This window comes from Pseudorca crassidens, chromosome 18 (genome assembly GCF_039906515.1).
Source record: "Pseudorca crassidens isolate mPseCra1 chromosome 18, mPseCra1.hap1, whole genome shotgun sequence".
Taxonomy (NCBI): Eukaryota; Metazoa; Chordata; class Mammalia; order Artiodactyla; family Delphinidae; genus Pseudorca; species Pseudorca crassidens.
The window spans coordinates 11,181,942-11,206,668 of record NC_090313.1 but is presented as its reverse complement, the minus strand read 5'-3'; the positions used below and the strand labels follow the sequence as shown (position 1 = coordinate 11,206,668).

The 24,727-nt window shown below is 37.3% G+C and overlaps 1 protein-coding gene across 2 annotated transcripts in view; it reads left to right on the top strand.

The window, feature by feature from the left end:
- PCCA (propionyl-CoA carboxylase subunit alpha) overlaps positions 1-24,727 on the top strand; it is a 355,122-nt gene that overhangs the window by 270,686 nt on the left and 59,709 nt on the right. The window contains exons 20-21 of one of the 2 annotated variants that reach the window (XM_067713375.1): positions 4,183-4,281; positions 21,187-21,240. In XM_067713375.1, the coding sequence (XP_067569476.1) occupies positions 4,183-4,281; positions 21,187-21,240 (153 nt within the window). Of the gene's footprint in view, positions 1-4,182; positions 4,282-21,186; positions 21,241-24,727 lie in introns of those variants that run through there. The other variant, XM_067713376.1, reaches the window with a different exon arrangement.

The following is a 24,727-nucleotide window of genomic DNA, read 5'->3' as shown; positions in this document are numbered from 1 at the left end:
ATGTCAAATACATGGAATCACACAGTGTGTATTCTTTTGTTTCAGCCTCCTTTCACTTAGCATAATGTTTTTGAAATGCTTATTGCTAGTTAGATCATTGTGTGGATATACCGTATTTGTTTATCCATTATTCAGTTCATTTGGACTTTTGGGGTTTTTCCAGTTTGAGGCTGATGTAAACATTCTGCTATATATATTCTGCTATCATAAACAAGCTTCTCAGAGCTTTCATGTATAGGTCTTTGTGTGTACATGGCCTTTCAATTCTCTGGGGTTTTCTAAAGTGGGTCTACTATTTTGCATTCCTGCCAGCAATGTATGAAAGTTTCAGTTGCTCCACTGTTTACCAGCTCCTAGTATTACCACTCTGTTTAATTTTAGCGGATGTGGAACACTGTTTCATTATAACTTTAATTTGGCTTTCCCTAATGACCATTTCATTATTTTGAGCATCTTTTCGTGTGCTTGTCATCCGTCTCCTTTGATGCAGTGTCTATTCAAATCTTTCGTCCATTAAAAAGAAAATGAGTTGGTTTTGTTTTTGCGTTATAAGTTCTTTATATATTTTGGATACAAGTCCATTATTTTGCATATATTTTTTCACAACCTGTGGCTTGACTTTCCTTTTCTTAAAAGTGTCTTTCAAACAGAAGTTTTAAATTTTGATGAAGTTAAATTCGTCTGTTTTTTCTCATAAGATTTGCATTTTTTGTATCCTAAGAAATCTTTGCCTGGCCCTAAGTCATAAAGATTTTCTCTCATGTTTTCCAAAAGTTTTATAGTTTTAGGCTTTGCATTTAGTTAGTTAGTTGTTTTTTTTTTGCGGTACGCGGGCCTCTCACTGTTGTGGCCTCTCCCGTTGCGGAGCACAGGCTGTGGACGCGCAGGCTCAACGGCCCTGGCTCACAGGCCCAGCCGCTCCGCGGCATGTGGGATCTTCCCGGACCAGGGCATGAACCTGTGTCCCCTGCATCGGCAGGTGGACTCTCAACCACTGCGCCACCAGGGAAGCCCTGCATTTAGTTTTAATTGTTTTGAATTGATTTTTCTTTTTAATGGTATGGGGTAAGGACCAGGGTTTATTTTTTTAAATATAGATGTTCAATTGTTGTTGATAAACTATACTTTATTTAATATCTTGGCACCTTTTTTGAAAGTCAACTAGGCATTTATATGTGGGCCTCTGAACTCTCAATTTTGTTCTATTAATCAATATGTCTGTTCTTACACCAGTGTCTTGATTACTGTGGCTTTATGGGAAGTCTTAAAATCAAGTGACATGAGTTCTCCACATTTGCTTATTTTTCAAAATTGTCTTCATTATCCTATATCCTTTGCTTTTCTGTATATATTTTAGAATCAGCTTATCAATTCTATCCAAAAAAAAGCCTACTGTGATTTCGATTGGAATTACATTGAATATATGGGTCAATTCGGGAGAGAAATTATATCTTAATAACACTAAAACTCTTCTAATTCATGAACATGATATATGTCTCCATTTTTTTTTTTTTTTTTTTTTTTTTTTGCGGTACGCGGGCCTCTCACTGTTGTGGCCTCTCCCGTTGCGGCGCACAGGCTCCGGACGCGCAGGCTGTGTGGCTGTGGCTCACGGGCCCAGCCGCTCCGCGGTATGTGGGATCTTTCCGGACCGGGGCACGAACCTGTGTCCCCTGCAGCGGCACGTGGACTCTCAACCACTGTGCCACCAGGGAAGCCCTATGTCTCCGTTTTTTAGATCTTCTTTAATTTCTCATAAAGTAATGCTTCTGGTTTTTGAAAAAATAAAGTCCACCCTCCATGTTTTCATTTGTTACTTATTTTTTAACAGCTTTATTGAGATATAATTCACATGCCGTGTAATTTACCTGTTTGAGTATAATTCAGTAGAGTGTAGTATATTCACAGAGTTGTGCCACCATCACCACAGTCAATTTTAGAACAGTTTCATCATGTCCAACAAGAAAGCCTATTACGCATAGCCACCACCCCTCAACCTCCCCGCCCCAGTCCATTCCCCTCACGACTCCTGCTTAACACAGCTGCTAGTTTGCTTCCTGTCTCTTCCAGATTTTTCTATTCTGGATTTCCTATAAGTGGAACTATATAATTTGTGGTCCTCTGTGACTGTCTTCTTGCAGTTACCATGTTTTCAAGGTTCATCTATGTTGTAGCATGTGTTAGTATTTCATCCTTTTTAAATTGCCAAATAATATTCCACCATATGGATATATCACAGTTTGTTTTGACATTCATAAAAATGGTTTATTTCAGGGTGTAACAACTTGGTTCTTCCTCTAACATGATTTGAGTAGATTAGATTCTTTCCTCAGTTCCCCTTCATGTGCCCCAATGATAGCAATTACGGTTTCATTGTCAGCCCTGTTGACTGGAAATTAATATCAGATAACAAATTTTAAATGATTATCATTCAAAACCTTTCTTTACAACCTCTAACTTTTTTTTAACAAATAAAACTTTTATAATTGATTACTGAACTTTTTTTAACTTTTAAATTTAGAAACATTTTAAAGCAATATTTCAGTTTTAGAATATCTTTTTAGCATTTAATATTTGTAAAACCTACCTGCTAAGAGCTTCTTTTGGAAATCTTTCATTGCATAAGGAGATACTTAATTTGGGGGGCAAGGGCTAAATAGGATCATTTAAAATGGATCAGTGCTGCTTTAATCAAAACTGTAGCCTTTTCTGCTTCTCAGACCTTTATCATGTAGTATTTTAATAGTAAGTAATCTGTGAGATAGTACGATTATCTGACCTTATTTTTAAAACTAGTTTAAAGGTAAGACAGTAAAATTACTAGAGACAGGGGAAGAGAGGAAATATTTAGGACCTACCATGACAAGCATATTGGTAGAGACTTTCATATGTTAACTTATTTAATCTTTAGAGCACCCCCCTCTCAGATAGCTATTTTTACTGTGTTATAGTTTGGGAACTGAAGCTCAGAGAGGTTAAATACTCCAACTTAGTAAACAGCTTGCACTTGATAAAGCAGCAGTGTCAAGTGAGACCCAAGTCAGTGTGATTCCAAAGCCATTGTTTTTTCTTCCATGTAACTGGATTGTACTGTGGGTACAGAGAGGCCACTAAACCCAGAAACGCAAGCCAGTGTGTGATACATGTCCTACTGATACTTCAGTACATAGCCAATAACATATCTTTGCGGAAATATATATACATAAATACCTATCCAAACATATACATCTAAATATATAGGTACACACGTATTCTTCTAAACAGTGTTAAGTCTGTGTGCCTTTGATTATAGTGAGTGAGTATCTTTTAAGAGAATCGATAGTGAAAGAATTGTTAGGGATCAATGTATCTTGGCTGTGCCACAGGTTTATTTTGAAACTTCAGGAAACTTAAATCTCTCTTTGTTAGGTTGTTTACTGTAGACTTAAAGTAGTGTTATTTTCGCTTACTTCTCACATTGAAGAGTTAGCAAATGAGTGAATGAAAAGGAAGAAGTAAGGAATGGTACTTTTAAGTTAGCTTTGAGGGTTTTTTTCCTTTCAATTACTTTTATTTATTTGAATAATAAAATTTTTCTATTAAGAATATCTGTTTTAAAAGGTAATGGGCTTTTGGAGGTAACTTCTTGAATGACGACTGGATGAAATCATTTATGATGGACAGAAATAGGACAGAAGTTTGCAAAGTTCAAATAGACTTTTGATATTCAACGCCAAAAACTTTTGCCTAATTAAAGCTTCTGTTTAATTAAGATAACAATGCATAGTCCTTCATTAAAATTAACACAGAAAAAGTTCTTTGTCGGTCCTTGGAGAGGATATTATGTGCAAGCCCTGTTGTGTGGGTCGCAAAATGTCACTGGCATTTATATGCATTACTCGTCTAATTGCAGTAAATGTAGCACGCAGGATAGGGTTAGACTTAGAAGGCTGCTTGTTACTTACTGGAAATCACTTGAAACCTCAGTACCCAGAGGCAGCTGTGCCCAGGTCCTCACCTCTCCCCAGAGATGGCTGAGAAGACTCTCATTGGACCCTGTCTTTCATGGTGAGAGCAGTAAACATGACAGGTTGTTTGGGGAGCCATCTGTTTAAAATGGCTGCTGCTTTGTATGCAGCAGTGAACTTGAGATCAGTTTTCTGTCTTTCTTCATGGTAACAGTCTTACTTGGTGTCACAACAGGTGGAAGTTGATGAGTCGAAACTAAATGTGACCGGCGCGTGGAACCTGGCTTCACCCTTATTGTCTGTCAACGTTGATGGCACGCAGAGGATGATACAGGTAAATGTTCTGGTGAGGTGCTTAGAGGGCTCCATCAAGTCCAGAATCCTTACCAATACCTGTGTGGTTAATACTTACAGACAGAGTATGGAAAACCTACATTTTATCCATCTCATACATTTTATAGTTGAAAACACTTTTTCTTATTTTAGAGGATCTTGAGTTAAGTCCTATTCTGAGGAATCAGTGTGTTCCTTTTTCAGGCAGTCTGGGAAGGTTATATATTATACTTTGTTATAAAGCATCCTGCGTGCCTTTCTAAAAACATCGGAAGATTAGCAGTTTTCTTTGCCGTTGTGGGTTTTTAGTTGTAAAATATGACTGACGTTGTTACCTTTCTTTCCTCTGTAATTGGAATTGTGTGGTATTAAATCAGCAGAAGCAGAGCTGTTCAGGTTGACTTGCCATAGCACATCGATGCCTTTTAAAATTAATTAATTAATTTATTTATTTAGTTTTGGGCTGTGTTGGATCTTCGTTGCTGCGCGCGGGCTTTCTCTAATTGTGGCGCGTGGGCTTCTCATTGTGGTGGCTTCTCTTGTTCTGGAGCACAGGCTCTAGGCATGCAGGCTGCAGTAGTTGTGGCACACGGGCTCAGCAGTTGTGGCTCGTGGGCTCTAGAACACAGGCTCAGTAGTTGTGGCGCACGGGCTTCCTTGCTTCGCGGCATGTGGGATCTTCCTGGACCAGGGCTCAAACCCGTGTCCCCTGCATTAGCAGGCGGATTCTTAACCACTGCGCCACCAGGGAAGTCCCTCAATGCCTTTTAAAAATTAAGTAATCTTAATTTGTTAACCTTTCTTTTCCCCCCAATATAAAATCTGTTGTATTGAGGAGGTGCCTTGAAATCCAGAGTTGATTGAATGTTCTTTGTAAGCAGTGTCCTTCATTTGAAAGTAGAAAATCATGAAAAGAGGTGCTGCCAAAATTCCTTTACCTCACCACATAGTTGAGGTCCAGGAAAAGCAAATCAAAACAGCACAGAACATGTGGCTATCACATGCAGATAAAAATCCTAAACTCTCCATAGCATTAAATGCTCATTCTTTTTTCTTTTCTATGAAAATCTTCACATTCCCTTAAGTTGATTTTACACAGGAAACTGATTTTTTAAGCCTAGAGAAATCAAGAAAATCACATTTAAAGATTACTGTACACCAGGTTCATATATACTTCTGTTAGAAACCGTGGGACAGAGGATTCCAGAATCTCAATACATATTAATGACAAAACTGATTTTCAGGGTTCAATTAGTATATTACCTTTATGGTCACAAGAAGCATTGAACTCTCAGTAATGAGCCCTTATTTTGACTTTGGTTTTGTGACTTGCTCCAGTATATTTTCTCTCTCTCATATTTTCTTTCATGTTCTAAGTATGAGGTTAAACACTTGGAGACCCTTGGAAAAATTTCACTGCATAATTTCATATCACTGAGATCCAGTTATTATGTCTTCAGAAAACATGGTTTTGTTACACTTGTTTATGTTAATAGAATATACTCTGCACTGGATGTACTGTGGCTGACATTCATGTGTTTTGGTCTGGGGGACATAGTAGGACCTCTTGCTAGTGAGGAGAGAGAGATACAAAGTTCTACTTTCCAAATCTTTGTATCATGTTACTTTCAGTGTTCTTAATGACTGTGCAGATGGGTGTCTTAATAGCACTTTTACATGTAGAGTTTCTAGGTAAATTAACACTGGGTATGTTTTTGGAATTATCCCCAGAAGTATTTTCACTAGCATAGGGATAATGCTCAGTAAATCCCTTTTCATTCTTATAAGTGCTTTGCTTAAAAAAGAAGTATTATTATGAAACAAATGGCACTCAAGGCAGACCCCGTGCCTCTTTGGAGGAGGTCATTCCTTCCAGTTAAGTGCTCCTTCATTGGAAAAAAGTAAACTCAGAGGGATGAATGGTATACTGAGGGGAAAAAAAAAAAAGAAAAAGTCACTTCCGTAATAGAAGATGAGGAAAATTTTTCCTCATCAGAACAGGTGAGTTTTACTTATTCTCTGTAGGCATTAGCACTCAGTGTTGACTCTCTGTCTCCAAAATATAATGTGGTCCCTGTGAAATTAATAATAATTATAATAATAATAAACAGTGCTTAATGTGTATCAGGTACAATTCTAAGCATAGTACGTATATTAACTCATTTCATCTTCACAACAACTATATGAAGCAGGTGCTATTATTTATACTTTTGTAAATGAGGTAGCTGAGGCTCAGAGATAGTAGGTGACTTGCTGGGGGTCACATAGCTAATGGGGGATAGAGCCAAGATTGAAATCCAAGCAGCCTTGCTGTAGGATCTGTCAGCCACTACACTGTGCTACGGCAGGCTAAGTAATTTCCCTGTGATTACAGTACCAGGGAGAAGCTGAGCAGAAATTTGAACCCTGGCACTGTGACCCCAGGCTGTGTGCTTCTAACCACTATGCTGTACAGTACTTTTCAATTTTCCCACAGAGTTCTTCGGGTACTAATTTACCTCTCATTTGTGCTGTAAACCAGTGCTGCTCAGACTTTATTTAGTGTGCTTCAGAATCAAGTGGAAGATTGTTAAAACTCAGATTGTTGGACCCACCTGCAGAGTTTACTCTGATTTAGTAGGTCTGGGCTAGGCATGCATTTCTAAGTTCCTAGGTAGTGCTGATGCTGTAGGCGCCACAGTTTGAGAACCACTGCTTTAACCTTTTGTAATCAGAAGATAAGCTGGAAGTGATGAGCAAAGTGACTTAAGTAGGAGCCAAGTCGTTCGAAGACTTGTCAGTTACATAGTATAGATTCTGCTTTATTCTTAGGCCAGCGGGACCCATGGAAGAGTTATAACTAAGGAAGTGATGGTATGAACAGAATTGGAGTTTAGAAAGTTTTTTTCGGTTCCATTGTGGAAAATGGATTGAAGAAGAGTGAGATTGGAGGCAAAGAGAGGAATTAGGAGGTATCAGAAAAATGGGAAATCATTTTTCCTGGAAAATATTAGCAACAGTCGGGGTGAAGAGCACTGTATGAGGAAGGGGTCTGAAAGAACCACAGGACAGAAAGAACTGGTGGCCTCACAGTGATCTTTGTTGATTTCTCTTGCACCTGCCCTGAACCATGGATAGATGGTCAATGTTTATTCCTAACTCCTTTTGTCTCTATGCTAACTTCCTGGGCTGCATTGCCCAAGAGTTTCAGCTCATTACCTCCAAGCAAATAGCTATGAAAATGTGTTTGTATTTCTCTTGCCCTTGTTTATGGTAAATTCAGAGAAGAACTATGGGATGGATATTACCACAGGTGTTTTTCAAAAGCGATTTTACAGTAGTAACTGCTGTTCTTTTTTCCTTGGATTTTTGTATATACATTTAAACTTTTTATTATTGAAACAGTTTATATACGCAAAGTAACATGTATTAGTCTTATAAGAGGTAAAGAATAACTTAATGAGGCTGTTTACCCACCATCCAGATTAAATAAGGAAACCTTACCAATGCTATTGACTTTCTTCTGTGCATCCCCTGAGTAAATCCTCCTTCCTCCCGCCCCTAGAGGTAACCACCATACCGATTTTTAAACTTAGCACTTCCTTTTCCTTATGGATATTTACATATAGAGTAAAACTGAAAACAATGTATTATTTAGTTACTCGTGTTCTTGAACTTGATATAAATGGGACCATACTCTCTATGCTTCTCTAAGTTGCTTTTTCCTCCAGTGTTATGTTTGTGAGTTTGGTCTATGTTTATGAATGTAGTTTAGTTTATTTCCATGCTATATGTTATTAAATCATGTTAATTACCACAATTTGTTTATTCTTTTTCCCCTAGGTAGACATTTGTATTATTTATTTTGTTATCACAAACAATGGTTCTGTGAACATTTTTCTACTACGTGTTTCCTCTTGAAATAAGTGTTTCTTCAAGGAATATGCCAGTAGAATGGCTGGGTTTAGGGAATATGCACCCTTAACCCTACACGGTGTTGCCGAATGGTTTTCCCTACGCGGTTGTACCAATTTACATGCTACCAGTAGTTATGAAGACGGTGACATTAGCAGTATGAACAACAAGCTGACTTTATTGTATTCTTGCTATGCCGGGCACTGACTCTTCTAAGCACTTCTTTGCATTAATTTATTTAATCCTCACAGCAAGTCAATAAAATATGTGCTAGTATTATTTCTCATTTTGTAGTTGGAGAAACTGAGGCTTACAGAGGCTAAATTGCTTGCCCAAGGCATCCTGCTAGTAAATGGAAGAGCCAGAATTTGAAGCCAGGAATCTGTGCCCTTAACAGTTTTTCTTCATGTCCTATGAACGCTTGGTATCCAAATGACTTAAGTTTTTCCTGACTGGTGGGTTTAAATAATCTCTCTCAGTGGTTTTAATGTATACTATATTTCCCTGATTAGTAATGACAATGAGCATTTAAAAATATATTTATTGACAGTCCTGTTTTCTGTTCTGCAAAATACCTGTTTATGGCTTTTGCCCAATTTTTTATTGGATTGTTTGTCTTTTTCTTACTGGTTCATGAATGTTCTTCATATTATGTGTCCTGACCCTCTGTCAGTTATATGTGTTACAAACAACTTCTCCCAGTTTGTAGCTTGTATTTTTCCCTTTTTAAGTTATACGAGTGAAGTTTTAAATCTGAGATTTCGTATGAGAATTTTCAGTCTTTTCCTTTATGGTTTGTGTATTTTGTATTTGTTTAAACAATCCTCTTCTGCTCTCCAGCTCATAAAGATACTTGGCTCTATTTTCTTTTAAACCTTTTATGTTGTGCTTTTTCACATTATAACCCTTAATCCTTCTGGGATTGAATATTGCACATGGTGTGAGTTAAGAAAGAACCAGGTTTAGTTTTTAAAATATGGATAACCAGTTGCTCCAGCACTACCTACACACCTGCTTTTCTTTCCCTAACTAGTTTGCCACCTTCTCACCTTTCCAACCCCAGAATTCTTTAAAAGGCTTATTGTTTCTGTAAAATATTTCTCAATTAATTGTGAACAAAAAGGTGACTTTTTCCTTAATATGAAGTTCTGGTCACTATATTTGCTTTCATGAGCTCTGTGTCGATTACTTTCATTTGTCATTTATCTCTGGGGAATCCCTAGCCACTTAAAGAGGGTGTGTGTGTGGGTGTGGGTGTGGGTGTGGGTGTTTTGCAGGATCCAGGGTCTCAGATGATATTTGAGATACACCTTAGAAAAGCATGTTCATGAAATGGGAGGTAGATTGGGAATCATTCAAATAGGGAAGTAATGTGAGCTAAGCATGGAAAACAAATTGGAGGAGCCAAGTTATGAATGGGAGGCTAAGGAGCCTGTGCTTTTCAGTCACCAGTGGAGATGTTATTGAAACGTTTTGTAGAGGGAAGTAATGTCCATCAAAACGCTGTTGAGCCAAGAAAAAAAAATGCTGTTGTGGGAGGTTAGAGTGTCTTTATAATAAAAGAGGGGTTAAGGAATTGAAGGGGGAAGTGGGAAAGGAGTTCATTTAGAAGATATTTCCTATTACTTCACTCATGAGGTAATGGACCCTAAACTGGGGTGCTGGCAGTGCACAGAAATGAGGGGGTTGGGTTTGGGAGTAGTTGCTGATTAAACTTGACACAATTTGTTGAATTCTCTATGCGTACAGCGGGGTACCATAGTGACCTCAAAATTCTGTCTCCATTGAACACTGGTCCTCTGCTTTGACCATTAAAAATTTTTTTTCTAATAGGTTTTTATGGCCTTCCCTATCGTCGTTAGGTGGTTATCCTCTCAAAAGCAAGGTTTTGAAAGGGAACCCTGCATTCTGTGCTTTTACATACCAAGCCACCCATCATCTACCAATTTCTAAAAGCAGGAAAAAAGGATAGAAATTCAGAGTTCTGTGCCAATCTGGGATTAAATCTGCTGCACTTTAATTAGATTTTTCTTCCTTCAACACTATTTTGAAACCTTAACAGGATTTTTTAAATTGTGGTAAAATATACATAAATTAAAAAATACGAAATTTACCATTTTAACCAATTTTAGGTGTATAGTTCAGTGACATTAAGTACATTCACACTGTTGTGCAACCATCACCCCTGTCCATCTCTAGAACTTTTTTGTCATCCCAAACTGGAACTCGGTTCCCATTTAACACTAACTCCCTATTCCCCCCTCCCCGCACTGCTTGGCAACTGTCCCTATGAATTTGACTACTCTAGGTACCTCATGTAAGTGGATTCATATAGTATTTATATGTTTGCGACTGGTTTATTTCACTTAGCGTAATATCTTTAAGGTTTATCTGTGTTGTGGCATGTGTCAGAATTTCTTTCCTTTTATTTATCCATTCATCTGTTGATGGACATTTGGGTTGTTTCTATCTTTTGGCTGTTGTGACTAATGTTGCTATGAACATGGGTGTGCAAATACCTCTTCTAGTCCCTGCTTTTAGTACTTTGGGGTGTATACACACAAGTGGAATTGCCGGATCATATAGTAATTCTGGTTTAATTTTTTGAAAACCTCCATTTTGTTTTTTAACGGCAGCTGCAACATTTTACATTCCTACCAGCAACACACAAGGATTCTAATTTCTCCACGTTTTCACCAACACTTGATATTTTCTGGTTACTGCTCTCGTTTTTGTAATAGCTAACCTAATGGATATCAAGTGGTATCTCATTGTGGAACAGGATTTTTTGGGATAGTTATTGAGAAAGCATTCAGGGTACTTCCCAATACTTGCCATTTCTTTATCAGTTTTACTGTGTAAAACTGATAAATGGAGCTTTTTTAGTGCCAATAGAAGCAACTTTCTTACAACTGTTCTTTCAAACTCATTCTCTCAACTTATTCTTTTTTTTTGCCGGGGGGGTGGGGAGAGTATAATTGCTTTACAGTTCTTTCCTCCCCTGCATAAACTCATGTACAGTTCTCAGTCTGTAAACTTGCTACCAGGTAGTAAGCAAGTCATAGTCTATTTGGCAGAGAGTGTGTTTAAAAGTCTAGTTCATTGTAATGTCAAGACTGGTAAAACCTCTCCTGGTAAAAACTGGTAAAATTTCTCAGACTGAGAAATGTTTATAGGGAAGATGAGAGTGTTGCTCTCTTCTTTCTTGCTTTATATCCTCTTCCACTTCCCACCTGCTATCTGGGGTCTCTCCAGAGTTGCAGTATGGTGTAAGAATGAGTGGCACACGGCTGGAGGAGCTAGGTTGACCAGGGCAGATATAATCTGGTATGCATTCTTTTGGGGAATGACAGACGTCCAAAGCTGGCTGGTGTCTTCTAGGAGGACATTGTTGTGGGTTTGGGAGAATTCCTCACCTGTAGAACCCTTAATGCCTGCTCTGTCTTTTCCTGATTCCTATTCCTCTTGATAGGCAGGGTTTCCCATAATGACCCAGCGTGGGTCTCTTTTCCATGATCCACATCCGGGCCACAAGAAATAGTTATAAATCCTTGCCTCACCAAAATCTTCTTTCTCTGTCACGAAAAGCATTGCTTATCTTCCCTAGGTGTCCCTCACAATCCAGGAGATATAGAAAATCAAATCATTCTCATGAATTCCTTTCACTTGGCATAAAGTGTTCAACCTTGATTTCTTAGCTTAAGAATTCCACCTCCTCTAATTAGTTTTTAATGTCTTTCATATTCTCTTGCTCGTTTCATAGTTTCTTAGCATGTCCTAGTAGGTGGCTTGGTCTAGCACCTTAAGGATATGTGGGTATTTAGTTCCTATTTAGTTTTATTGCTGAATCCCTGTGACTACATGGAAAGTAGCACTTAAAACCTTTTTCTGATTAGACAAAATTACTTGGGGAGGAAGCATTACCTTTGTTTTAGTAATTAGCTCCCTGTTTATCCAATCAGATTACATTTGTCTGTTCACTTTCCCGGTTTTCATTGGTAAACTTCATGAGCTTAATATTATCCATTAATTTCTTTAAAAATAAATTGTATTTTGGCATGTACATTATGTGGGTAATGCATTTTATAAATTACTGAATTCTTTTAATTGATCTAAATTACCTGTTTCAGTTTTTATTTGACCTTGAATTTCCACTGTCTTGCTGAGTTCCTGGCCCATGTGGAAGCTCAGTAACTGGATGAATGGATGAGTGGGTGGATGAATGGATAGTCATCTTGCATTTTTGTAATCTCAGAAATAAATCTGCCTTATCTATACTTTCATTTTAAGATTTATATTTTGTTTCTTCTAAGCCGTTGTCAAATTAAGCTATGTTCATCAGATAGCCTTCCTAGCCGTTTTATCAATTCTCTTTAATTCCTGATTTTCCAACATTCGCAAAATCCATGCTCTATTAGGTAACATGACTGGTTGATCTCTGCAGATACAGAATCACTGCAGCTCCTTTGAGAGCAAAGAGAGACAAGAGGGCTCCCAAGGACCTGCCCACAGAAGTCCCTTCCTTATGTAGCACGACTCTTTCCAGTCAAGCACGTGGCTTTCCTGTTTGCCTTCATTTGCTGTGGGAGCACCTGAGCTGCTGAAGGCTAACAGTACCACGTATTGATAGGTATTGGTAGGTATTGAAAAGGGTCCACCTCAGGCTGTTCCTCATTTCCGCCTTTGCAAGGTGTGTGCACACCTTGTTTGCACTCTCTTTCCCCCAGTGGCACTGATTATTCACGGCTTAGTTGAGTCTACTTCACACCATCTCTTACTCCAGTATATGTGTGAGCTGCTTTACGTCTTTTTCTCTTCAAGAAAATCATGCTCTTGGACACAAATTCTAGTCATTATTAATAACTTTAAGTATAGAGCTAGTGGTGTATTTATCTGACTGGGGGAAGAGGTCATATATTTTGAAATGAAATAATTTATAATAAAGAACTGGGGATATAAATCTTGAAAACTCTTGAAGATACTAAAAGGCCTTCTTTAGAATTTTTTAAAGTTTTTAATCTATTTCTTCATCTAATAGTGAAACCATTTTCCCTCAAATATTATCATTCAAGGAAAATAAAATGATAGTATGTTATATTTATTTATTTATTTATTGTTGGTTGTGTACCAGCACATTCCTACTGTTTTCATTGCATATGTAGAGTCCCTCAGTAATGGCACTTATTAAATATGTCTTAATGGTATAATCTGAGAAACTAACAGTCTTTTCTCATTCTTTTGTGGAAAGATATATTCTGATTTCCAAATTACCAATTTAAAAAGTTGTGGAATGAAACAGATTGTCCAATAGAAATCTAATATGAGCCATATTTGCAGTTTAAGTTTCTTAGTAGCCACGTTAAGAAAGTAAGCACAAGTGAAGTTCATTTTTCTAATCCAGTTTATTTAACCCACTATATCCAAAATGTTAGCATTTCTACATGAAACACAAATTATTAGTGGAATACCGGAAATGAAACATACTCCTGATGCGTATATGACAGCAATAACATAAGTAATGGAACGATTAAAGTGGAATGTACTAAAGCAGTGAAGTTGTGTTTAAAAGGGAAAATATATCATACTACTTCTGTATTTAAAATTAAATAAAATTATAAATTTAGTTTCTCAGTTGCACTAGTCACATTTCGAGTTCTTAATGGCCATGTGTGGCTAGTTAGATGGCTCACAAACAGAACCTTTTGTAAGTCAGACAGTGTTTACAGAAGAAAAAACACATTTTTGTAAAGGGCTCCCCCCATGTGTCAACCACAGTTTTGGTTTTTATTATTTAAAATTAGAAATAGAGGAATTAAATTCATTTTAAAACAGAAGGTGAATTTCTCATCTAGGTGACAACCTTCTAAAATTTTAATTTAGAAGCTTAACAAAAATTAGAACTATTTTTAAAAAGTGGAATGATTTCCTCTCTGGAGCATGTAACTAAAGTGTTGAAACAAAACAAAAAGTTTTGCTGTTCTATATGTGTTAAGCTCACTGCTTTCTTAACACTGCTTTCTTCACACATCCAAGCACCTTCTGACTATGGAACGTGCTGGATGAATAGAACTTTTTTATTATTCCTACGACTGTATTCCTGTGAAGTAAATTTTTTTTAACCTTGAAGAGACTCTTTAATTTTACTCTGAACAACTCAAATAGTTTTCGGTTTCTTACAGTGTAATTTGTCTGCTGGGATTTAATATACTGTTTCTCGTTAGTGTTTTACATGCTGGATTTTCATTTTGCATAGTCACGTTGTTTGAACATTTGCAAGCAGAGCCGACTAACTGCTATTGGCCTGTTTCTTTGTGTGGCACGATTTCTTCTCTCCACCTGCTCACAGCAGGTTGTCCACAGGCCTGAAGAGTAGCTAAATACTTTTGAAAATATCTTGAGATCTTGAGAAGTCTTAACAATTTCCGCATTTGTGTGATGTGAAGCTATTCGTCGTGTACCTTTGAAGGCTTTTTTCTTTTTATTTCTCATATTCTTAAATATTTTCAAGAGAAGATAAATTTATTATAAATAACAGTACAAAGCTGATTGCAGCACTATCGCATTCTGCATTGAATAGGTCATTGATATTCAACTAAGTGGAACTAATTTTCTGTGTTAAAGCAGACAAATTTGGAATAGTGTCACATGAATCTCATGTTATTTACTACAGAATACCAGATTAAATGGATTACTTGTGAATTGATTGCAGTGTTAAATAGATTATATAACATGATAACTTAAAATGCTCAAGTGAGCCTTTGTAAAATAGAATATTACACAAGCACATGAATGTAATAGAAGAGATGTTATTATGTTTGTGGAATGTGTATCTGTGATATATTTGCAAATTCTTGTCCACACGGAATTTGAATAGATTTAAAAAATTTAACCTTGATTTTCTGTTTTTGAAGAAAATGAATGGATTTTCTCACCACTTCAGGAGAGAAGTTTAAATTTAAACGTTATTTTATTTTTTCTCTTTTTCAGATTAAAATAACTCCCACAACTTCCGAGAACAAACTTTAGTTTTAATCCTGATAAATGTATGTGTATAGATGCTAAAATAAATATGTTAATAATATTTTAATTAGAAAATTAAATGAAACGACTTACATTTTTGCTTATACTTTGCCAGTACAAAAAAAAAGTGGATTTGGAAGTAATCATCTTAGTTTTCAGTCCCCAAATAAATGTATCCCATGTTTTTTCGATGTTTCTCCTCACCCCTCCACCCCCTTAGCAGTAACTAGCTGTTTTGTCCTATATTCATGTGATTACTCTAGACTCATCAAATGTGATAGGAAACCATCTATTTAGGATGTATAGGATATATAAATATATAACTTAGAAGATGAAGTAGAGGATGGTGTTTTTTTCTAATGAAGTAGGAAATGAAAGAGTAATTATTAACCATCTCCTTTTCACATTCCTGAAAACATCAATTACAGTTACACATCTTAGAAACAAGCCCACCAGTAGAACAGAAATAACTCCTTTCACTATGCTTCAAAAAATTTAATCACTGTTTAACAGCTGGGGTGTATTTACAACTATAATTTAAAATATTAATTTTGATGCAAGTCTACCTGCTTTTGTAGTGTAGTCTAGAAGCTTAGCCATTTTCTTGTCTCTAGTGGCATGTGCTTTATGATTTGGAGTTGCTTTTAAACATTTAATATAATGGGAAAATGTCTTTCTGTATCCCCTCCCCACACACACATACTTTTTCTCCTCTACTCTCTGTTAACTAGAAAATTATGTTTTAGTAGCTGCCAGAAGAAGATGATTTTGAATAGTATAAACACTGATTATGGAAAACATGGAAAATAATACAAGCAGCTGCACTGCAGTCCGATAAGACAAATCCCGTAGTAATGGCCTTTAAAACATATTATCAAGTTGGAAATCAGTGAGGGAAAAAAGAAAACTGTTACTGTTTCTTCCCCATACTGTTCAGTGAGATTACTTTTAAAGGTGAAATTGCCTTTGATTTTATTATCTTAGGAAGATATTTTTGGAACATTTTTAAATTTTGTGAATGTTTTTGCTTTTTTTGAGTGAGCAATCTTGCTAATTTTGTATGAATTTGATTCTAACAAATGTTGAAATTATTTTGTTAACAAAGTCTTCCTAAGTACTTTTTTCCTTAAAGAAAGAAAAAAAGGAGTATGTTTTGTAAATGTTGGAGCAGACTATCAGAATAAGAAAAGAAGGACGTTTTAATTTAGCTGTGAAGTGCCACTTAGAATAGGGGGTAAAATATTTTAGGACAGAATATGTTTCATGAAGATGAAAGTTTTAATTTTTATTTTATTTTACTTTTTTCTATTAGCTTATCAAGGGGCCCGTTCGTATTTGGTTTTGGCATACCTCAGATTCATTGTAGGCATTGAGTACTTTGTTCTTCGTGGATTCTAAAACTGAATTGTCTTAATCCTAGACTGTGGGAAAAGTGTGTATTCCTGTTTCCTGTGTAGAAGTAAATTCCAGTTTTGAATGACATCTTATTTCCCTGTTTTCTACTACATCAATCCTTATTGCTGAGATATGTCAGGTTTGGGTTCTTTCTTTCTTTCAGTGCACATATACAAACTGTGGTAGCTGTGGTGGGGGAATATCTGATACTCATTATGTACGTAATTTTAACCTGCTTTAAACTGAATGCAAAGTTAAGGGTAACTTATTGGTACTTAGATCTATGGTTTCCGTATTCATTGTTACACTTTAATTGTATCTTTAATGTGAAAAAAAAGTTTCTAAACCTGTTTCCATTTTACATATTGCAAAATTACTTGTTTGCCTGGGAATCAGTCCAACCCACGTAGGGTAAGGAAAAGGAACTGTTACATTTTTTTAACGTCTCTTACATAGAAGGCAATTCTGATACGACCTAGGCAGTGTTCTAGACTCTGGAGATACAGCAGTGACCAAGACTTACACTGCAGCAGGGGGATGTAGATACCAAACACGTGACCACGTTAAAAAGGTAATTTAACAGGATAATTCATAGAAGGCAATTAGGAGGAAGTAGCTTTAGGTAGGGTTAGGAAGTCCTCTCTGAATACTTAACATTGAGTTGCAACCTGTGAGGAGTAGGAGGAAGCCATGCAATAATCTGGGGGAGGAAAGTCCCAAGTAGAAGGAATGGCACGTGCAAAGGCCCTGAGACAGGAACACGTTTGGTTTGTGTGGAAGCCAGGAGGAAGGCCAGTGTCTCCTTGAGTGGACAAAGATAGGCCGGGACCAGGTCATGTGGTCATGTGGGGTCTTCGTAGGCCAGGGAATTTGGTTTTTATTCGATTCCTATTGCGAAGCTTTTGAAGGGTTAGAGTAGAAGAATGGTATGATGTGATTTAAAATTACTGCTGTGAGGAGGGATGGACCACAGGGGACTAGTGGTGGAGACAGGGAAGTCACTTGTATGATCATTGCAGTCATCCACACGAGAGGTGCTGATGATGGTTTAGACGAGGAGCTGGCCAGACCCAGCCCACTGCCAGTCTTTGTACTGCTCACAAGTTGACTGGTTTTTTAAAGTTTGCAAGCATTACATTTTAAATGGTTGGAAAAAATTAAAAGAAGAAGAATGTTTCATGACACATGAAAAGTATATGAGATTCAAATTTCAGGTCCGTAAATGGAGTTTTACCAGAACACAGTTGCATTTATTCATTTTCATCTGTCCGTGGCTGCTTTTGGAGTTGTTATTGTACATAGAAGCTTAATGCCCTGATTTGCCCCTGTCACACAGCAGTTCAGTAGCTTAGGAGTTTGTTGAGGTTTTTTTGACGCAGGACCAAGATTGAAATTTTTCTGAACAAAAAAGAACTGTCCTCAACCACTATTAATGGAACGTCAAACATTGAATGGCTTTGAAAATTAGTTTATGTTGCAAACTTGATAATGTTTCTTAATGAAGTCAACCGGAAATTGCAAGGCAAAACAGCATTTACATGCAAGATGAATACTGTGGTAAAGTCATTTTGACAAATAATGTTTGAGTCACAACTAATGGCAAGCTGCTTTTTATACTTCCTAGGCTGTCAAAAGATTAAAGCAAGAAGTAGACTACAGTTCCAGCAGCATTTTTACAAAAGCAAAAGAAATTTCCATATTTCAAAATCTGTATAACTGTGCAATTGAGGATCTTCCACTCAACCTTCAACTGGAAATGATTAAACTACAATACGTTATGCTAAAGGCAAATATCAAGAGAAGAATCTAGCAAAATCTGGCCCTTTGGGGAAAAAAAATTGCCAACCCTTGGCTTAGACTAAGATGGTAGCAATGGAGATGGCTTGAAGTGAACTAATTTTGTTGTAGGAAGGGGACCCCTTCCAGGGCCCGAGAGTGGGCTCTGGTCTAACACTCGGAAATGAATTATCCGAGGAGACACACGTGCTGACAAAGCAAGAGACTTTATGGGGAAGGGGCGCCTGGGGGAGGAGAGCAGCAGCGTGAGGGAACCCAGGAGAACTGCTCTGCCACGTGGCTCACGTTCTCGGGTTTTATGGACATGGGGTTAGTTTCTGGGTTCTCTCTGGCCAAACATTCGGACTCAGGGTCCTTTCTGGTGGTGCGCATCGCTCAGCCAAGATGGATTCCAGCGAGGAGGATTCTGGGAGGTTGGTAGAACATAGGGACTGGTGTCTCCTCTCTCCTTTTGACCTTTCCTGAATTCTTCTGGTTGGTGGTAGCTTGTCAGTTCCATGTTTCTTACCAGGACCTTCTGTTGTAAGATAACTCATGCAAGTGGTTACTATCTTGCCTGGCCAGGGCAGGGGGTTTTGGTCAGTGGTTCCCCTAACAACTTGACATATATTTTTGAGGGAAGGCAGAAAAGATTGGCAGGTAGATTATACTGGGTATGAAGGAAGTTAAAGAATTAAAGGTGAGTGAATGATGGTAGTATTTACGGAGTTGGGAAGGCTAGGGGAGAAGCGGATTTGGGGAGGCAGATCAAGAATTCTGTTTGGACTTGGTAGGTTTAATATGTGCATTAGATATCCAGGTGTTGATGTCCAGTTAACAGTTGACTATATGATTCTTGAACTCAGAAGACAAATGGGAGTTGAAAACATAAATTTGATAGTCATATTCATGTAGATTTTCTCTTTAAGCATGGGTCTGCCACATACAAAAGGTTAAAGTTGGACCCTTATCTTAAACTAGATACAAAAATTAACTCAAAGTGGATTAAAGACCTAAACATAACACCTAAAACTATAAAACTTCTAAAAGAAAATGTAAGCAAAAAGCTTCATGACTTTGGACTTGACAGTGATTTCTTGGATATAACACCAAAATCATAGGCACAAAAGCAAACATAGACAAATTGGACTACATCAAACTTAAAAACTTTGTGTATCAAAAGACACAACAGAGTGAAGAGGCATCCTGTGAAAAGGGAGAAATATTTGGAAGTCATACATCTAATAAGGGGTTAATATCCAGAATATATAAAGAACTCTTGTACCTTAACAACAAAAAATTAAATAACCTGATTAAAAAGTGGACAAAGGCCTTGAATAGACATTTCTCCAATGATGATATACAAATGAGCAGCAGGCATATGAAAAGATGCTTGACATCAGTAATCGAAAGAGAAGTGCAAGTCAAAACCACAGTGAGATATCACCTCATACCCGTTAGGATGGATACTATAAAAAAAAAAAACAGAAAATAACAAGTGTTGATGAGAATGTGGAAAAACTGGAACCTGTGTGCCCTTTTGGTAGAATTACAAAATGGTGCACCTGCTATGGAAAACAGTATGGAGGGTCCTCAAAAAATCAAGAATAGGGCTTCCATGGTGGCTCAGTGGTTAACAATCCGCCTGCCAATGCAGGGAACTCGGGTTCGAGCCCTGGTCGGGCAACTAAGATCCCACATGCTGCAACTAAGACCCGACGCAGCCAAATAAATAAATAAAATTAAAAAACAAAAATAAAAAAATGTAACATGTATTAAAAAAAAATGCGGGACTTCACATATCAATGCCGGGGACATGGGTTCGAGCCCTGGTCCATCCGGGAAGATCCCACATGCCGTGGAGCAACTAAGCCCATGCGCCACAACTACTGAGCCTGCGCTCTAGAGCCCGTGAGGCACAGCTACTGAGCCCGTGTGCCACAACTACTGAAGCCCACGCACCTAGAGCCCAGGATCCACAACAAGAGAAGTCACCGCAATGGGAATCCCGCGCACCACAATGAAGAGTAGCCCCCGCTCGCTGCAACTAGAGAAAGCCGCGCGCAGCAATGAAGACCCAACCAGCCAAAAGTAAAAAAAAAAAAGCATCCGTGGAATCCACTACCTTTTCTAACCGTTCTGAACTTGGCATTGGCAGTCTCTCCCACCCGGCCTCCTGCTCTAGAGTTAGGAACATGTTCCTTTTTTTAGTAGGACACACCAGAGTTTATGTCCACCTTCATTACTTCCATTCCTTAATTGCCAACAGGCCCATGAAGCTCCAACTTTCGATTTTTATTCCCCCTAACTCTTTGGGTCATCAGAAAATTCTTCTAGTCCTTTCTTTGACAAAGTGATATAAAGTAATCTATACTGGTGAAAAGATGTGATATATGGTATATTCTTAGGCAGCAGACTAAGATAATACCTGTAGCCTGTGCTAGCTGGGGCCTGAGGAGTTATTGACAACCTGGAAGTCTTCCAGGTTGCTGAGAGTTTTCCTGCTAAGAAGAGCCAAACTGCAGCAGTCTACTTCCTGTCCCTGTGGATTTGCCTCTTCTGGACATTTCATGTTAAATGGAATCATATAATATGTGCTCCTTTGTGACTGACTTCTGTTGTAGCATGTATCAGTACTTCATTCCTTTTTATGGCCAAATAATATTCCATTGTATGAATATGCCATATTTTGTTTATCCATTTATCAGTTGATGGACATTTGGGTTATTCAGCTATTAGGAATAATGCTGCTATGAACATTCATGTACATGTTTTTGTATGGATGACAATTCATTTTATACCTCTCTTTTTTTTCCCCCAGTGTCTTTCTCGAGAAGCAGGTGGCAACATGAGCATTCAGTTTCTTGGTACCGTGGTAAGTATGAAAGAATTATTATTTTTTATATTCTCTTAATTTACAGAGAGAAAAAGTGATTGACTAGTAGTTATAGCCCATGGGTTTGAACTTGGCTTCATCATGGGTTTGTTTTGCTGTTAAGTGAGATGTCTTTGTATAAGAAAAGGGTTCTTTAACGTGTGGGAAAAGATTCCATGATAGAGTAATTTTAGCTATTTCTTATGAGAGACAAAATGGTTTTTTAAATTATCTGTAGTTTGTTGAGTCTTTTAAGTCCTTTTTTCACTGGGGACTTTCTCCCCATTTTTAATAAAAATAAGAACATATTTTAAAAAGATGCTTTTGAAAATAGTGACCTTGGGAATTCCCTGGTGGTCCAATGGTTAAGGCTCTGTGCTCTCACTGCCGAGGGCCGGGGTGCCATCCCTGTTCAGGGAACTAAGATCCCACAAGATGCGCGGCATGGCCAAAAAACAAAGAAAATCGTGACCTTCCTGTTCTGTTCTGTATATGTTTTGTTTTGTTTTCGCTCAGTTTTCCTTCTAGCTTTTTTTGTTAGGTGCTTTGGAGTCCACATTTCTAATGAAATTGAATCATAATTTCAAAATTATTTAACTCTACCTAGTGAAAATAAATTTAATTTATAGTTATTATTTTTACTTATAGGTTTATAATGATCATATTAGTAGTAGTATAATTTTCAAAATAATTTGTTGAAAAAGGTACCTTATTGTTTTAATTAGCATTTCTCTGCTTATTGGTATTATATTTGAATATTTCTCCATGTATTCACTTGCTAGGTATCATTTATAATCTGTAAAATGTCTGTTCATGTCCTTTGGGTGCCTTGTTCAGGTTATAAATTCACACTGGGTATTTCTGTTAGGTCCGTGTGTTGAGAATATCAGAGGACAGACCTGTGGCTTAGAGCAAAAGAAGAGTGATTTTGCAGCTATTGAGATAGGAAGGATATTAGTACTAAGGTGCATTTACTGTGTGCTTTGTATATGTATAGAGGTGTAGTAAAGTTTACATATTAAAGTATTTGTATAGGCACCTGCCTGACGTGATGTAAACTTTTAAGTATTGCTCCTTGTGGTTATTCTTGTTTTTCTGATTAATAAGTACTACACATGCTTATTTTTTTAATTAGAAAAGTTAAATATTATTTAAATGCATTTTATAAGAAATTGTATTAGGTTTCTCCAAAGAAACAGAACCAACACGATGTGTGTGTGTATTATATTTTTATATATTACAGAGAGAGAGATTGATTGATTGAGTGATTGATTTTAAGCAATTGGTTCACATGATTGTGGATGCAAGTCCCAAACCTGCAGGGTAGACCAGGGAAGAGTTGCAGTTCAAGTGCAAAGTCAGTGTGCTTGAAGGATTCCCTCTTGCTTGGGAGGTCAATCCTTTTTCTTCAACTGAGTGAATGAGCCCACCGATATTATTAGAGGGTCATCTGCTTTACTCAAAGTCTACTGATTTAAGTGTTAATCTCATCTAAAAAAATACCTTCGTAGAAGCATCTAGAATAATGTTTGGCCAAATATTTGAATACTGTTGCCTAGCCAAGTTGACACATAAAATTAACCATCACGGAAGTATTCATTTTATTCCCTAGAGGTATTTAAGTTTTTAACAGTAGACATATGCTTCCAGAAATAGATTTATACATCTTTTCATGCAAGAATAAATTGTGGATATCTTTCTAAGTCATTACATAAAGATCCATGTCATTCTTTCTCACAACTACCTGGAATTATATTACATGAAGGTTTTTCTGTACCTCTGTGCTCATGCTAGAAAGGGCACTTATGCTGTCTCTGCTGCTTGATATCTCTCCTTGGATTCCAATAGATTTCTCAGGGCTCAGATACTGAAAACTGAGTTCTTGATAGCCACAACCTGCAAAGAAACCAAACCAACATAAAGTTTCTCCAGGCAGTTTTTCCTGTCTCAGAAAATGGCAACTTAAGCTAAAACCTTGTCTTTTCCTTGATTCCCCTCTTTCATCCACCACTCCCACTGCGCCCCCATCCTGACCAGAGTCTTTGTCGTCTCCTGTCCAGATTCTTGCAGCAGCCAGTCTTCCCACCTCCACCCCTGCTCCCTGCTTTATCATTAATATAGCAGTTAAAGTGATCCTTCTAAAATACACATCAACTCAGCCGACCTTGTTACTCTTCTTCAAACGTGTTGGGCACAGGCGTCAGGGCCTCGTCATTTGCCTCTCTCCTGCCAGGCCTCACTCATGGCCTCATCCAAGCCTAATTACCTCCCAAAGGTGGCACCTCCAGATACCGTCATATTGGGGATTGTAGTTCAATGTATGAATTTGGGGGGGGCACAAACATTTAGTTCACAGTATACACTTAGTTGGTAGAGCTACATACGCCAGAACTTTTCCAGGATATCTGTGCCTATTTCAAATAGTAAATTGTCTGGGTTTGTTTTGTTTGCATGTTTTTTGGTGAAGCTGTGAGTTTGTGTATGTCAGATAGTATAAGCTCACAGAGAAGTAGAAAAGGTCCAGTATTTTATGTAACCCTACTTCCTTACTTGAACTGTGCTTCACAGTAAGGAAGAATATTTTGTTACGACTTGAAGAATGCAGAAGTTACTGTTTTATTCCAAATCTTGTATTGCAATCATTGTTTATATTTAATTTTTTAAAGTTCCATTATCTTTAAAACGCCGTAATATTAAGACAAACATATATCTCAGTAAGGCGGAATTTTTTTTTCATGTGAAATCAATACATATTGCCCGAAAGAGAGAATAAGCTTCGACTACATTGAGCAGCTTCTTCATAGCTGTGCTTTTGGCATTTACCCAAGGACTCTTGAGGAACTATCAAATTATACGTCTTTGAAGCTTAGCCAGAGATCTTAATGAAACCAAATCATGCTAAAGTTCTTAAAGCTAGTTTAAATCTCAAATTGTACATTTTAAATTAAGTTTTTATTGATAATAAATATACTTTATTTCTCATTAGCCTTGAAAGCTTGAGTAACAATATCTGTAGAATAAACATGTTTTACAAAGATTTACCATGAAGAATGGTATTAATATGACCCTTGTTACACTAGCACAATAAGATTTCAAAGTAAGCATTCACGAAGTAACAGCGATTAATGACAACCATCGAAAACAATTTTGAACTCCATCAGTTTAACTCAGGAGGGTAAACTTAATATGATAATTCATCTAGTTGAATTGTATCAGCTTAGCAGGAAAGTATGTAAATACGTGACCCTTACCTAGTTTCTAAATGGATGCTGTGCTGATAGATTTATCAGTTCCATTAAAGAACTTTGGGGAGCTTCGGAATTTCAGCAATTGTTCCCTTGGAGGCTGAAAACCCAACCTGATCTCATACTGGGACCATTCTGGTCTGCATATTTCCATAATTTGCCTTTGCTACTAATATGACAGCAAGACACAAATAACTGTTTCTAATAATATCAGATGGAGTTGTGGAGGACAGCATTTTAAT